Source organism: Opisthorchis viverrini (assembly GCF_000715545.1).
Source record: "Opisthorchis viverrini unplaced genomic scaffold opera_v5_17, whole genome shotgun sequence".
Lineage (NCBI taxonomy): Eukaryota > Metazoa > Platyhelminthes > Trematoda > Opisthorchiida > Opisthorchiidae > Opisthorchis > Opisthorchis viverrini.
The window spans coordinates 230,111-246,953 of NW_008751673.1; the positions used below are offsets into that span (position 1 = coordinate 230,111).

Sequence of the window (16,843 nt, forward strand, 5' to 3'; positions counted from 1 at the left end):
TACCTTACCAGGAACTGATCTAATACGAGGTATCTGCTTGGTGCACACTGGCATCACTAGAGTTCTCAAATGGCAACTTCCGTCTTTGTTCACTAAGACAAAAAGCAGTGGCAGCTCGATGGGTGAGAGCTGCTACTTGCCTCACCCTTTTTTAGGTGGCGAAGGTGTCATTGCCTGGTTTTACTAGGCACTACCAACAATCTGTAAGTAGCTCAGTGGAAGAATAAACTTCACCCGATGAGTGAAACTTCCATCTGAGAGCTGGTTGCTCAAGAAGCCAGTCAGCATGTGTGACTAGGTGACGTGGATCCCGTGATTGAAGGATGAGTGGCGCCATATCCTATCCAAGTGCGAGTCAGTCACACTGCTGATCAGGCGCTCGTGGCCCAACTCCCTGGAGTCTTAGGTGAGATGCGCACTGCTGATGACTCCCAATAGGGATGAAACAGCTATACAGTGCCTCTCGGATTTTCAGCATTACAGGATGAAATATCCTAAAGCTTTACATGCTCGTTTCTTTCTCATTGTTGGATTGTCTGTATTGAAAACACTCTTGCATTCCTTCGAGTCAGGAACGTCTTCAAACTCAGGGAAAAACAGTGTTTCCAAGCGCCTGAAATGAAAAAAACACTATTAGCTGCGCATTTATGCTATCACAGAGCGTTCATTCGCCTCAACAGCGAAACTAACCAATACAACTAATTTGCTTCGGTTGAAACCGGAATATTTTTCCCGAAAGGGTTTACATTGAATTGAAAGGAAAACATTAGAGACCCACTCATACCACGACTATTCCTGTGCTTCTTTCCACAATCGGATAAAAGGGGTCTGGGGATAAATCTGACAAGTGCTACTAACTGACTTGTCGTTTCAAGCGGTTTTCTGACGGTATCCAATTCGTCCACTTTTTTGTTTAGCTTATTCTGGTCACATCACGTCGGCTTTGTCCACGTACTCAAGTCATTAGAAGCAAACCATTGTGTCAGACTGCGCTCATATGGAATTAATGCTGAAATCCGACACCAGTACATCTGTCCCTTTTTGGAGGGCCGAAGCTCCAGTCTCATTCTGATCAAAAGCCGCTCTCATTACTTTTCGCTATATGAGAACTCAACCAAAGTGGAAGTTAGACACGTAATACACTCGTTTGTACACCAGTTCGGTTCTGACAGGAGACTCATATGAATTCTAACCGAGTCTCTGGGATTCAGTTAGGTCTCCTGTCAAAATCTAATCAGTGTTTTTGGACGAGTGTATCCGTCGAATTTCGTGCACTGCGCCTACCTGATGAACCCCTAGAAGGGTGAAACTGATCGAAACTGTCGAGACGTTTTCAGTAACCTTAAGAGTAGTTCATTTCAACAAACCAGACACGTTTTTGCCAAGGTATAGTTATGTTTACATGGTCCGGACAACGCTTCCTCATTTGCCCATTGTATTAGCTCATGAAAGATGCACCTAAACAGCCATCCATTTGGTTCTCCTTATCTCTTGCAACACAAACCAAGTGTCCTGTTTTGCTTTCTTCCGCCCGTTTTGTAGCTACCCCAGCATGGGGACCTCTGGTCATGCTACGTGGATATGGACACAAGGCGCATGGATAGTTGGGAGAAAATGCTCGTGTCTTTCACCTACAAGAAGGAAATTCCATTCTTCGATATGATTGTCCCCACTGTCGACACTGTCCGATACGGTTACCTGCTTGACAAACTTTTGGAGGTCGATCAAAGTGTTTTGTTTACTGGATTAACAGGCGTCGGTAAGGTAAGCTTGAGTGCGGATCTGTAAAACGGGTAGACACAGGAATCAGGATGATGAGGCATTCCGACATAAGCAACTCCGTAAGGCATTAGTGTCAGGATTGCAGAACGAAACTGACTGTCTCTGTTTGTTGGTGCCTTATCACATCTCCAGAAAGTACGTGCAGGGCACACATCGAAGCCACACAAAAATCTGTCCTTTGGCGGTAGAACTCCTCCCCGGACGAACCTCCTTGGACTCTTGAAATCACTGAGCCTATGAAATACAGTTTTACACAGATGTAACGGACCGACATTTGACAAACTGATGTGTATGGAAAGAAGGAAGGCTTGTAATAGGTCTGTCATCTGATCTCCCATCAAGCCATCCCTATCTTAATGAAGGACCTAGTAAATCTCTACACGAATTCTCACTATACGGAAACAAAAAACGGACAGTCTGAGTTAACCAATCTTGTGACAGTTGTTTTGCTCACCTTGAATATTAGTCATCACCTTGGTTACAGAATTGAAATGCGTAACAAAAATAGGAAGCCTATATGTCAAATTATTGGTGGTTGATCAGATGGCTGTTGATCTGTTCGCCTAGCTTGGCAACCGACTTGTAGATGTTTCATCACAGTTCACAGAGACATCAGTAGTGCGCTGTTGCGTGGCAAGTTCCTCAGATCGTATTGCGCCTATGTAGTTTAAAAGGATCAGCTTTGGGCTGTAACTTGTTTGGCCGTTTATGATAATCTTGCTTGACTGGTCCGTTCTTGGTCTCTGTTGCGCCGTGGTCTGCGTTTCCTGCGTCGGGTTGGTCCACTAAACACTCCTTGTGGTTGGTTTCTCCTGTTCGGATTAGTGATTCGCATATCGGAGTTATAAAGAAACGTTCTAAACGCGCTGTAAACGGATATTCACAAACATAAACAATTTACTCCTTATTCGCTTGGACCATTCAACCTAAAAACAGTGGGCAAGTACTGGTTACTGAATAATAGTAGTTACTCGCCACCACTGAGCGGAACAACCAGATCACCAATCCTTAGCCAATTTGACGTGAATGGTTTAGGAAAAACAATCGGATCTGAATATGAGGGAAGCAAACAGAAGTGCATGAACATGCCAATCAACAATTCTCGCTTTGTCAGGATGTAGAATGCTTACTGGTATTATTTCAACATGTCGAAGGCGTGGAAAAATTGTCGAACAAGGGACTTGCGAGCGTTAGCGTTCATCAACAATCTAGGACATTACGACTGTTCTGACTAGATACAATCTTTTCATCGTTATATATCCAGTTACTGGGAGGGCGCTGGTTATAAACATCTTTTACTGCCAGACTCAAAACCTACAAGACGAACAAGACGAACCTTATGAGGCAGCGTTACTCACCTGAGGACAGACCAGAAGGATCAACACAAGATGAGAGTTAAGGGTTGGTCAAACAAACCTGATTTTCACACATCCATCTGCGTCAATGAGAAAAAAAGTTGTGTTCACCTACTCAGATTAACAGCCTTTATATTTCGACCCACGTCTACTACCGCTATATAGGCATCCCTAGGCAAATAATACAAAAATGTCGCATGAATAAGCTTTTTCCTGTCTTTGTCTACTGTCATGGTTAAATTGAGCATTTCAGTTTACAAACTCCGGTTTTCTCAGGTTATAATTCATCCGTTAGCCGGATAAATCGGTAGGTTGAGCTCTCATTACACGAACTCATGAAATTAAAACGAGGAAGAAGAATTGAGCCATACTTTTCCTAGACTTTAGGAGTTTTTCGAATTACTTGATTTTGACAGTTGGGCTGCTGAAAAGAATCTGATTCTCAAATCCGCAGTCATGGAATCAGATCGCAGCTACGTTACTGTCTTTCGGCTACTGGTCGCGAGTTACACGAAACGCTAAGTCAACCGTTACTCATTATTATCGAGTTTTCCTCCAGTTGCATGAAAATGTACTTTGTGATGTGCCCGTGTGATGTGAATGATCCCACATGTTCGCAAGAATTTTGAGGCTTCTGATGATCAAACCGCATGTAGCTTTAATTCTACAGAAATCTAATGAGCGTCGCACTGTATAATTGAGCCCTTTCTCTTCTTTCGTCAGTCTGTCGTGGCACGTGGCACACTGAACAACATTGCAGCCGCGCGCAATTATGTCCCGACCTTCCTCAACTTTTCTGCGCAGACCAGCAGCAATAGGACACAGGAGATAATCGAGAGTAAATTGGAGAAACGCAAGAAGGGCATTCGTGGAGCACCAAAAGACAAACGAGTGATTCTGTTTGTCGATGATTTGAACATGCCAAGATTAGACACTTACGGAAGTCAACCACCAATAGAACTGTTGCGTCAGCTAAAAGACTTTGGTGGATTCTACGATAGGGACAAGCTGGAATGGATTACAATACAGGATGTGACGTTGTCGGCGGCTTGCGGACCTCCAGGTGGTGGCAGGAATCCAGTCACACCTAGGCTAATTAGACATTTCTCGGTGTTCACAATTCCTCCACCTTCGGAAGTCAACTTAAAACAGATATTCTCAACCATTCTTAAAGTAAGCCATTGTATTTTGGGATTTTTGCTTCAGTTTCTCGCGAAGTCGGAGGTATTTGTGGGTCATTGGATGCAGCTGGAAAAATGGGAACATCCATTGTAAAGCAGAGCATGGAATGTCGCATAAGAGATGGGTTCCGAACATTCATACACAGCGTAGTCACAAGTCGTAGCAAAATAAAGTTGTACTGATGGTCACAAACATGGTTGTGAAACGCCTTCTTGATATAGTGCAAGATGCACTACTAAGGTTACCTAGTCCTCTTGGTTTTTCTGCGCCATAGCTGAATTTGAAAAGTCCAAATTTTCAAGGGTTCTCCACTGAATTTATGCTTTGTTGATGAACTTTGATGTTGAACTTTCGTCGACGGCCTGTTCATCACCGATGCTTTGATGCCGTACGACAAATGATTTATTTGAAGGCTCATTGTGAAGAAGAGAATAAAAGTGGATGGGAAGTGGACTTAATGTTAGATTAACACAATCATCCCGACAAGCCTACCCCTCCAGACACTCATTCAGGTAATTTGAATTTGATGTGATAGCATCAATTAGCTACCACATCTCACAGCGTCTCTAACCATACATGTGTCACATCTGCTGATTCGCCAATCTGTGGTATCTGCTGCTGACCCGCTCCAGTGCCTAGTTGCTGGAAAAAAGACAGAAGAGAACACAACAGCTTTGCTCCGAACAAGCGAGTGCGAGTGCGAGTGTGAATGTACAACGGTCTCAAGCCATTTATTGGAGGGACATTGAACTTGGTCTAATGCTGAGGCACGCGGCCTGGCCTTGGTACGAGGCTGCGACGCGCTGCATATTGTGGGGGTTTTGTCTGACACTGTCTCTCGCCCTGTCTGGGTTCGATACAGGGCTGTGAAGCGCTGCATACTGAGGGGGCATTGCCTGTCTGGTCAGCATCTAGCGGAGCAGAGGATCTCGGTAGATTTCGGGATTCAGTGGTTGCTCTCAGGAATGGGACGTTCCTGATAACTCTCTCCTAAAGCTCTATTCTATACGAGAAACACCATCAGTGTCAGTCCAAACTAAGCGGAAAATCAGAAACTTTCAAGGTAGGTGATATCTTTCATTCGTCATCAGGAGGGGACGGCGTTTTGTGTACTGTCCGTACGAGAACATCGGTAGTGCAATCGGTCCCGTCCCTCTACTCTCTACAACAGATATGGAGTTTTAGGCAGCACGTTTTTTTTTCTATTTTGGCTTTGGCTACCGTGAATTCCCTTCTGTTTTTCCCCAACCAACCCACTAGCGAACTGAACGATATGGATGGTCTGGGTCGTACTTTCATCATCACCATCTTTTACCCGTGATTCTGCTAGATACGGCATTTTACTGACCCGTGTGGCTTTTTGAAAGTTCATTTGCATAAGATATACTGGATTCACATAGAAACTGATCACCTATTCTTGGGAGAAGGAAAAGTCCTTTCTAAGTTTTCAGTTCTGCTCTTCTTCACTTTGTCCTAATTCCAACCTGCCAGTCACACAGACTGGTCTGTAATTGGTAGAAGAACATAAGGTTGACGGAAACTCGGGGACTGTGCCTACCTGATGAGGCCCAAGAAAGGCGAAACCGGTCGTGGGCTGTCGAAGAGTTTTCAGCAACCTTGTGAGTAGTTCCCTTTATGGTGTATGTTTAATTTACACGCAGTGGATTCTAACATTAGACTTCATCTTGATTTCAGGGATTTCTACGGGAATTCCCTCAAGGCGTTCGGGGAGCAGTGGACGCTATCATAGGTGCTGCGGTTGAAATCTACGTTCGGATGGGTAAAGAACTGCTGCCCACTCCAGCCAAATCACATTACGTTTTCAACCTCCGGGATTTGTCAAAGTGTGTGCAAGGTGAGTACATATAGTGAACGTCTTTGGTAATGCGCATCAGACGATATTGACAAGACCGATCGCAGGACTCATTACGCTTAGATTTCTCTCGTCAGTGACGGACATTTTCTCTTTATTCGCGTTTCTTATTCAAAAATAGGTTGACTGTGGAGAAAATCGGAATGGCTCCGCCAGTTCATTCACTAGGTTCATTAACAGCCATGTTTTTGAGGCTTGTTTTCAGCTCTATCGACCCATTTTCTTGTACTGAAGAGAAGCTCCATTGTCGCCGCCTTGTGCTTACTTCAGATGCGCTGGTTACTAGTTTCTCTATCACTGGCATCATCGTCACCATCGTCAGAGACGGCAACTTCACCGTTGACGCTGACGCTACACTGTCGTACAACCACAAAGTTTATTAAGTTTCGCTTAAAGCTTCAAAGTAGAAATAATAGAAAAAATGAGTTAGATAGGGGTTTGGTGCTAGCCAAGCATTCTGAGACGCCTACGCATTCAGGCCCTCAGTCGTACTACCTCAGAATAAACTGACAGCACGAACGCCACTGATATTAATCAGGTACCATTTCTTCCAAAGTTCCTAGCCAAGTGCGTGGGAGTGGATACGAGGACCCCACTCTGCAAGGAGGACCGCGCCAACAAGACCTAGACTCTTAGTGATCTCTTTCACACCCTTCTTTTGAGTCGTGTGTTGTCCACTTTGCACCATTCCGAAGGATGCAAGAAGATCAGCGATACTTGCCTTGGTAGACTATGTTCCGGCACTGGCATCGCGAGACAGATGTTTCACACTGAATGATTGTGACGGCACACATTTCATCCCTGAATTTTGTATCTCTCAACACGTTGATTGTTGTGCTGTATTGCACGTATTCCGAAAAAAATCCGACACTGGGCCATCATCAACTCATATGGGCCTTCGAGGTGGCCGGGCTGGTATATCTGTACAAGACATAACACCGTTAACCCGAATCGGTCTGATTCGGATATCTGGAAGGTATACCCGAAAGCTTAGGAAGTTACAAATACTACAGGATTATCCCTCCCTCCCCCAGAATAATCCTTACAAAGTCATTTTTCTGAGGATTTTCTTTCATAAAGCATTTTCTCGCCACTGTGCTCATTTTTATATCTCATTGAAGTGACTGTACGTAACAATGGTTCATACGAGGCATCTTTCTCCTCTCAAAGTGGTCCAACCAGCCTATCAGCCATAAACCATGCACGGATGGCACACATGTTCTAGCTGCCACCTACTGAAGCCAAGTTTAGTTTGAAACCAGAGGTTTAAATTTATGGTTGCAAAGACGTTGAGACAAGTCCAAACCAAGCAGCTAATAAAATGGAGCTCATTGGAGACCAACTTGGCACTAAATTATATTATAGTAGTTCGCGGCTTCGTTCTATAACTTGAGAAGTGGCAGCCAACCGAGTCGGCTTCCAAGTAGCAAGCTTTTTAAATTCTAAAGTTTCTTTCCATATCATGAGAACAACGAAGGTGGCGAGCAAATTTTGTTTTCTGTGACTGATACATCACGAATTTACGTGATGCCGGAAATCACTGGCGAAGGTTGTGTGGGATCCTGTATACATACTTTTAATGTAAGAAAAAGAGGAATAGAGGGAGAGGAAGTAAATGAAAGGTACACAGGTCACTGGGTTACGGAACCACGAGAGTGATATCAATATCAGTTAAGTTTGAGGGCCCGGATTTGTCACTAACCAGAGGTCGCTCACGTCTTTTCTGGACGGAGTTCAGTTCAAATTGCCTCTTAGTCTGATAACAGTCTAGATTGTACCAGCCGTGATCGTTTCAGAGGTACCCGGTGTATGACATCTTTGTCGCTTGGCCAATCTCAGACAACCAGGTTTGTTCGCTACCTTCATTCTTCAGACGACTTCCATGGGTATCTTCGAACCTCCTAATGTCGTTGGTTCTGGAACGACACGTGTGCAGCTTAACGGGCGCGGACTGTTAGCCGATAGGAAGATGCCCATGTGAGCGAAACGCACTCAGTTGCATACAAATTTGGTTTTGCGAGAGACTCACCTGGAACCCAGCTGAACCTCTCGTTTGTGATGTTTCCAGACAACTGAATGTGCTGCACCAGGCCGCCTCATGTTTCAGTTGCCCATGTGAGGCTCAAACCCGGGCCAACAGAATGATAGTCAACCATCCTGAACATAGGTGTACTTGCTAAATTGTAATGTCTATTTCAAACCGCGTTATAAATAGCTGTCCAGCAGCTTCCAGCTCATCATGATTTAAGTAAGGTGGTATTCAATCTCTTTCATATTTCACTGATCTCCCAGGTATCCTACAAGCGGACCCAACTGTTATTCGCGACAAGAACGCAATCACACGGTTGTTTCTTCATGAATCTCTCAGAGTATTCCATGACCGTCTCATCAGTCAGGAGGACAAAATTTTCTTCTATGAAATGTTGGTCGAGATGGCTGGAAAATACTTTGGTGAAGTAAGCCATCAGACGTAATCTAACTTTTATCTAATTCATCCTCACATTCAGATAGGAGTGTGTTGGTTCTTCTAAGAAAGGGGGCACACTGAGGGATAATTGTTGATCCTTTTCTAGTCAACGATGAAAAGAATTGTTTCTAACGTGAGAGCACACTGTGCTTGAACGTATTCGCAGGTGTCGGGGGGCGAGTACCGGGAAGTGTCTTCGGCGCTTTGACCCGAAAGTCATACAAGTACACTGACACAAATCGCATCACACGAAATTCGATGCATCCGTTGTCGCTCTCTATGCCTTTGCTATTATCCGGACACACTGGTATGAAGTCGTCCTGTTTTGTACGTTCCAAGTTCCGAGCGAATGGAAGGTTCGTCGTCACATTCATATTTGAAAAAGAAATATTTTTCAATTTTCTGACTTTTAAGAAGCTATTCACAGTAACAGAAGAAAATGGTAGAATTATGAAAGGAGTTGGAAAACCGAGATAAGCAAACCGACCATATCAGGAGTTGACCATTAGTTCAACTTTCAGTGATACGATGACGTTTCTGAATGAAATTTAAGTACACTTTACAGAATATTCGTCCAATTTGGAAGACACCATCTGCTAATGTGTAAAAGATACTTTTCAGTTCCCTCATAATGTGCTGTTGTGTGAACACTGTGGTGCAACACATCTGAAAACAACGTGGCCTCAAACCAAGACAAAATCGGCCAAAATCTTTTGCAAAGCAGTCTTACTGATACGGACGAAGATCCCGGATGTTCAAGAATCTTCGAAGTTATTAGACAGAGAGATTGACGTGTCTCTTCAGGGGGGCACAATATTTTTGCATGAGTGGTTTATATCAAGCGGTTCTTGTGACTACGTGAGATCATCCGTTGAACGTCAGAGTATTAGTGGTGATGTGCGTGAAGAAAGTGCACTTGAAGTCGGTGATTTTTAAATGGACAAAAACCCTATTCGGCGTTGTTGTAAGTCATGCTCAAATATATTACGTGAAGTATCAGTTCCTTCAATAGCGACATTAGCTAATATACACTCCCACACATTTCTCCTGCGCGATAGTTACATCTGGGAGTTTTTTCTACTCCTAGATCATCAGAGTGTGATTGGTCTTCATCGTTTTCCACGGTTGGTTCCTCCTGCAGAATGATGTAGATCAGCGACAAAGATATTCAACCCTTCGATTTGATAGATTAGATAGAGTAGTGTTTCTGCACAGTGTCGGTTCGATTGCATGTCATTGTACTGTAATCGGTTGTTGCGCTCAACGGAATTCCTGTGATAGAACACTTTTTTTGGCGCCTTGATCTTGGGCCAATGCATCCCACTCTATTTTTCAGGATATGGAAGTGGAGAGCTTTTCAAAGACACCAATACTTTTCGGGGACTTCCTCAAACCCGGCCTGCCCCGATCTGAACGTTTGTATGAAGAACTGACAAGCACTGAGAAGGCCCGAACTCTTCTAAATGAGGTGAGAGCCTTGGTACACAACGGTGGTCGTTTGTTGCTTGTCGTATCGCGTGTGCTTAATATCGTGACTTGGGTGTTGTGTGTGGAATATACCGATATTGTTAACAGAAGGAACATCAATACGTATTCGATCCTGATTCTGGAGCAGGTTCATTGTTTTCGGAACTTTTTGCTTATCCGCTTTACCAGATCCAGAAACGTGTAGGAATCCTAGAGTATGGCGCCTTTTGCCTGTGATCATTCGCTGTCCTAACCTCAGTGCATGTCTGCATGTTTCATGTGTCAGCAGTAAGGGAGCATCGGGAATGATGGTTCTGGCTCCATCGTATATTAAATCTCCTCCGCAGGCCACCTCAGCCACCCTTCCCTACTAAGGGCATTGCACTCTGGTCCTGTGAATTTGGCTTGAAATTCATACGTTCTGAATGTTTATTTACAAATTCCAAAGAGACCGCTTTAAATGTGTCGACTGCCTGAAATTTCGTCTGAATAAACGCCAAAGTGCAAAATTAGTGAACCGTGCTTCTACGCACTCTGATACCAGCTAGGCATCTGACCACTGGCCCAAGGATAATTAATAATCTTTCTTTTGTGACCGGTCACAATCCATCCAATGAATGAATGGAAAGAGACCAAACATGGTGAGCTCCTGTAGGTGGTAAATTTTGAGAGGACCACCGTACCACACTTTCTTGCTTTTTCTCGAAAAATCGCGCTGTTTCGAACGTTTGTCTATTTTGAAGAATACAGTTGTACATTTGAGCCACCTGGACCGAAAGTGCCTTCTTCTGTGAGTTAGTCTCTTTCGGGAGAGAACCAGGTAATGGTTTCCTCTTATGGGTGATCTCTCCGAACAATATTCTTTCCACAGGGAATATACTGTATCTCGAAATAAATTAGCAAACCCCGTTTAGACATCATGTCCACAAATGCAGTTTTGAGCCATCTGGACCGAAAGTGCTTTCTTCTGTGAGTTAGTCTCTTTCGGGAGAGAACCAGGTAATGGTTTCCTCTTATGGGTGATCTCTCCGAACGATATTCTTTCCATAGGGAATATACTGTATCTCGAAATACATTAGCAAACCCCGTTTAGACATCATGTCCACAAATGCAGTAAGTTCCCTCGGCTAACCGCTAACACGTTTCGTCTTTCAGAGTAAAACATCTTGTGCTATCCGTATGAAAATTTACCCGCCCCATCTACTCCGTTGTTGATGAAACTCTGTTTGTAGTTAGGTTTCTGAGAGAGACCGATGCTTCTCGGTTGACAAGCAATTCTCAGCCTAGTTATATGAGACTGAAGGTGAGATATTTTCGGGGAGTAAGAAGATGGAATTGATTTGGAATGGTAGCCAAAAACATGTACGCCCAAGTCTGCAAGACTTATTTATGTATGATGGATGTGATGAAGATGGTCTTCTAGGAGACATCTTATCAAGCTCGTGAATAAAATGGAAGTGATAAATTTTGTATGAGAGTAACCTGTTCGAAATGGACAAAGTAAAGGATCATGACTGCAGCTTCCGGAGACTGCGCTTAGACTGGACTCAAAACGACAATGTCGCTTGGTGAAGTCGTACCGTGAACTTTGGTACCATCAATTTCTAACGTTCAGCATAATTGGATACACCTAATGCGGTTTTAGGGTCTGTGATATCAAACCATCTGATATCAGCAGTGGACCCCAAGTTTTATTTCCAAGCTTTCGGAATGAACGGCATTCCAGAAGAGTCCAGGACTGGTCAAAATCTCTAAGCGGTCTCCCCAGAGCATGACAGATACTTGGGACAGGTTGATTTCAGCTGGCTTAAAGTCGGTGCCGTCTGGACAATCAGGAAGCTTTACCCAGATTCAGTCGTCTTCCAATATAGAGGGTCCTTTTGTGATAACTTTAAAGCTGTTTTCTTGATGATTGGGCCTGCGCGCATCATTTCTTGGGGCTTGCGCCGCAAGCATGCATATAACCACTGGAACAAATCAAAATGTCTGTGTCCGGATGTATTCTGTAGTCCGCTCTACTCCACTTTAACAAAACCGCCTTGCATTAAGGGCGTGTCAACAGGATGAACTCCTTCTCTTGTGAAAATATGTGCAACACTCTTCTAACCTCTGATGCTTGTGGAAGAGAAAATAACTGCAATGGAATTGGGAACGAGTTTGAGCCTCAACAAGAATCTCTGATGTAATTTCAGTTCGAGTTTTTAACGTGGTGACTTCCTAATGAAACTACCCTGGTTTTTACAGTTGAACTCGTTTTCATACCGTACTGAACTGGCTTCAGTGTCCCCCTGCATTAGTATCGAAGTTCGAGCCACATGTACTGTTATTTAATAGTACGCTTGATAGAATATGTCTTCCAAAGGAAACCATCTAGGCCACTTCACATGAGGGAACTTTTCTCAGGCAGTGTGTCCCTGGAGATAACTCTAGCTAGAACATTCTGTTAGTTTAAATTGACTTTGTAATTTTGCATTCTTGAGTAAACCCACTCCATCTGAAAGTTAGATTAACTGGGAAGCGATTGCTGTAGAAATTCACATACTGTCTGAACCCGCGACTTCGCAAATCAGATCACTCACCCGATATCCGCACAAGAAACCAAGGGAGGCCAACAATTTTTACCTCTTCAATGCTACAAGGTCATTATGATTGATAAAAAACATCTAAACCGCAAAGTTGATGGTTAATGACGCCTCTGGCAGTCTTGGCCTCACGATGTCTTTGTGTCAAAAGCGAAACGTTGCCCAAATAAAAACTACCGATTGTTTGCCCATCTCTTGAAACGATGCACTCAGAGCAGTCATAGGCCCGATTGCAACAGTAAAGTTTTTCAACTCATTACCGTCGGAACGAATTCCATTTCATCTACAGCTCAGGTGAACTTTTGGAAGACTGTAATTGTTCTCGGTTGATGATAACTCAAGACCTGTTGTTCATCGATCTTCTCATTCCACACAGTATCTGGACGAATACAACTTTTCAATGAGCAAAGAAATGAAATTGGTATTCTTCGTGGATGCAATCGAACACGTTTGCCGTATTGCCAGAATGATTCGGCAAGACAGAGGAAATGCACTGCTCGTCGGGGTTGGCGGGACTGGAAAACAATCTCTTACCAAGTAAGCCCGAAGAACAGTTTTTGGTTGACTCAATCTGCGTCGGCCTGCGTCGTATTACGTCAGTTACGATATTTCTGATTTGGAAAATAAATTTTAAAAAACTTGGCAGCATATGATTGGTTTCTCCCTGACTGGGATCTATCGTGTAAGCACACTTTCCGGGTACTGAAGCGGTCCTCCAATCAACCAATGATGGTCTGTGTAATTCGAAAGGACTACGTTCGTGCGGTTGATGAAACTGACCATCTTTTGTTGTTATATTTCGTTCAACTATTTCTATGCCTTCTGGAGTCAGTAGTCTCTCCCAAGCACAAATCCTGCCGGTCTATTGTTTGTAGAAGAGAATGAACCATGCATCAAAACAGGACCGTGATATTATCACATTTTACAGGCATGTGATAAGTTCATAGACAGATGAACCAATCACTCAAAGTGACCATGTGAATAGATTTCACATGGCCTGTAATTTTTTTTGATTTTCCTCAGGTTTATCAGGATCTCGTCGACCCAGTGGGTAAGATCCGCGGGTTTCTCTCAGACCTATTAGTTGCGTGTTTTCATCTAAGACACACTGACCACGCCCACATTCCCCCGATTTGTCAGGTAAACGCATCTCTAGCCTAATTTGCAGTCTCTTCGACTAGGACTATCACAACCGCTTTCAGTTACCAGCTCAATTTTTCAACAAAGCTCAAAAGCTGTGGACTTTAGTGCACCCATGCCAGGTGCTAACTGGTGTGCTTAGTGCTCCAAATAAGCGCGCTCCGTAAGTCGACCTTGATATGTGCACTCTCCATCTTGTGGTGAACCACCCTGCTCTCGAACCATTCGTTTACCAGGGCTTGCTCGAAAGGCATTTTCCCGAAAAAGTAAAGCAGCTAACCAGTTGTAAATTGACTGCTTGAGAACCCAAAGATCTTGAACTTAAAGGACTCTTACAGAGTCAGTGTCAGTACACAACTACTTTTGATCAAAACGGGTTTTTCTATGCAGTCAGTGCAAAAATCATCACGTGTTCCTGGATATGGGCGTGTATCCTCACAGTTCTTGTCAAAGGACCACAATGGTTCAAATCTGGAAAGTTAGAAAACCCACTTAAATCTTTCACTTGTGGCACACGTTTTTCTGGAGAAAGCGATATGGGCGTGTATCCTCACAGTTCTTGTCAAAGGACCACAATGGTTCAAATCTGGAAAGTTAGAAAACCCACTTAAATCTTTCACTTGTGGCACACGTTTTTCAAACCTGGAGAAAGCATCAGAATAGGAGAGTGCCAATTACCAATATACACGCAGGAACAACCGAACTATGGATCTATGGATGGTCAGTAGTATGCACGTTAAGATATTGATTATTTTGAGCCTGTTTACTGGGAGAATACATGGATGTTTTGCAGTCGATATTGAGGTGGCTCTAAATTTTCCAGTAGTTTGCATACCTGTTTATTGTAAGAAATATGGTTGACTGAACACAGCGGCCTTCGGCAACCAACACGCAATTTATAGTTACTAAAGTGTTTGTGAGTATTTATAAGCCGTCTGGTTACCTGAAACGGAATTCCGTGTACCGTTCATGAATGCCAAATCACTTTTTAGAAGACCATTAAAGTTCATGCTACTCGTTCTCTATAAAACTCATAAGACATCAGCCTATTGTTGCCTTCCACAATCCCCAGAAGTTGACGGTTGTTAACTGGTAGACCATGTGAGCTTTTTCATTCATCTACGCCCCCTGCCTCTTTCATTGTATGTCCATAGACTTGCTGCATATATCAACGACTACCAGTGCTTCCAGATCGAGCTCACTCGTGGTTACGATTACCAAGCATTCCACGAGGATCTCAAAAAGCTGTATTTTTGGGCTGGTGTGGAAAACAAACCAACAGTGTTCCTGTTTACAGACACGCAGATTGTAGTCGAGGAATTCTTGGAAGATATCAACAACATTCTGAATTCTGGTGAGGTACCCAATCTGTTTGAGAACGAAGAGTACGAGCGTCTTATAATTGGATGCCGCCCAGCGGCGAAAGAAGTTGGTATACCCGAGGGAAATCGGGATGCTATTTTCGATTTCTGTATTAATCGGGTGCGAAATAATTTGCACGTAGTGCTTTGTATGTCACCGGTTGGGTCGAACTTCCGTGTCCGCTGTCGCATGTTCCCCTCATTGGTCAACTGTTGCACCATCGACTGGTTCGTCGAATGGCCAGAGGATGCGTTGTACGGCGTGGCTCTGTCCAGCTTCGAACATGTGGATCTCGGATCGCCTGAGGTCAAGGTTAGTACCAACCGACTACCGTTTTACTATTTCTGTTTTCTCGTAAGTCAAGCCTACCGTGAAAGGTTTGTGTATCACAGTTATTAGGAGGAAAAAACTAGGGATAATACACTGTTGAAAACATTGTTATTCGGAGAACAGGGACATGTGTGTCACTTGTTTCGCTTCAGAGCATTTTCCTGAAGGATCCTTAGCGTAGTACTGTAATTCTAGGTAAACCACTGTCCAGGGAGTCCAGTTGAGTCAGCGGGGGAGAATTTGATGGTTTTCATAAGTTTATTCGTTAACTTCCCCATTTGTCATTTGCAGTCAACTCCAGTGCTCATAGACAAGGCTGGTCAAACAAGCCGGCATTCTTAAAACATGTCCTAAACATCGTCGTTTGTGTTCTGTTGAAACCGTATTCATATTCCACCAAACACTGGTGGTTCTTTGCTTGCATGCTTAATCATGATTTACAGGCATCGGTTATCAGACACAGTCATCCTGCTAGTGGTTTCTACTCATAGAGCTCATGTTTTATACCCACAAAGAATCACGGCAAATACTGAATCTCTGGAAACTTTGAGAGAGAGAGCCACAGATTGGTAGGTTTGGCTGGAAACTTTGAGAGAGAGAGCCACAGATTGCGTAGGTTTGGCAACTCCACTAAAAACTTTTTTATGCGACTAGTTATTTCCTTCTTTAGGCGAGCAGTGTTGAAGAAACATATTGAATGCACGTATCACTCGACCAACTTGAGTAACATTCTATCGAGAGAGAAAAGCAGGGAAAAGGGAAGCCTGAAAGGGAAAAAGTACTAACACTGCACACATTCTTGAGTGTGAACTCAATCCAAAGCAGAGGTTGTATGCTTGTCAAGGGAATTTTGGGTCACACTCACATAATCATAAGCCCCTAATACATCCTCCATATGAGCCTCAAACCGGGTTCTCAGCTAGCAGCATCAAGAGTAGAAGTACCAGCCATTTTCCAGAGAGCGCCATCGATGGCAAGGTTTAATAGGAACGGAGATATCGGACAGTCTTTAAAGAGATACCGGCAAGTAAGGTGGTTAGGTGGACATTTGAGCATGCCCAGCTGTAGAGGTCCTTCAGGATTTCAGCACGTTTTTTGGGGTACCCAATAGTTTGGAGGTTTCCGTAAGGGAAAGCAATTTCGATATCGATAAAGACCAGCAGAGTCAGTAGAATAGTTGTATAAACGGTATCGGCTCCGACAGCATCCTCCTTGATCTCTATGAATGACTCGCTCGCGTACAGCGCTTAGTCGATGAAGCATAAACAATGTCACTATCTAAATACCAGGGTAATGAGCATGA

The 16,843-nt window shown here is 43.7% G+C and overlaps 1 protein-coding gene across 1 annotated transcript in view; it reads left to right on the forward strand.

Moving 5' to 3' along the window:
- T265_01537 (hypothetical protein) overlaps positions 1-16,843 on the forward strand; it is a gene marked incomplete at both ends in the record, with an annotated part of 107,148 nt that overhangs the window by 61,632 nt on the left and 28,673 nt on the right. The window contains 7 exons of the mRNA XM_009165596.1: positions 1,543-1,764; positions 3,861-4,310; positions 6,015-6,174; positions 8,485-8,648; positions 9,996-10,127; positions 13,085-13,245; positions 15,003-15,522. Of these exons, the coding sequence (XP_009163860.1) occupies positions 1,543-1,764; positions 3,861-4,310; positions 6,015-6,174; positions 8,485-8,648; positions 9,996-10,127; positions 13,085-13,245; positions 15,003-15,522 (1,809 nt within the window). The remainder of the gene's footprint in view (positions 1-1,542; positions 1,765-3,860; positions 4,311-6,014; positions 6,175-8,484; positions 8,649-9,995; positions 10,128-13,084; positions 13,246-15,002; positions 15,523-16,843) is intronic.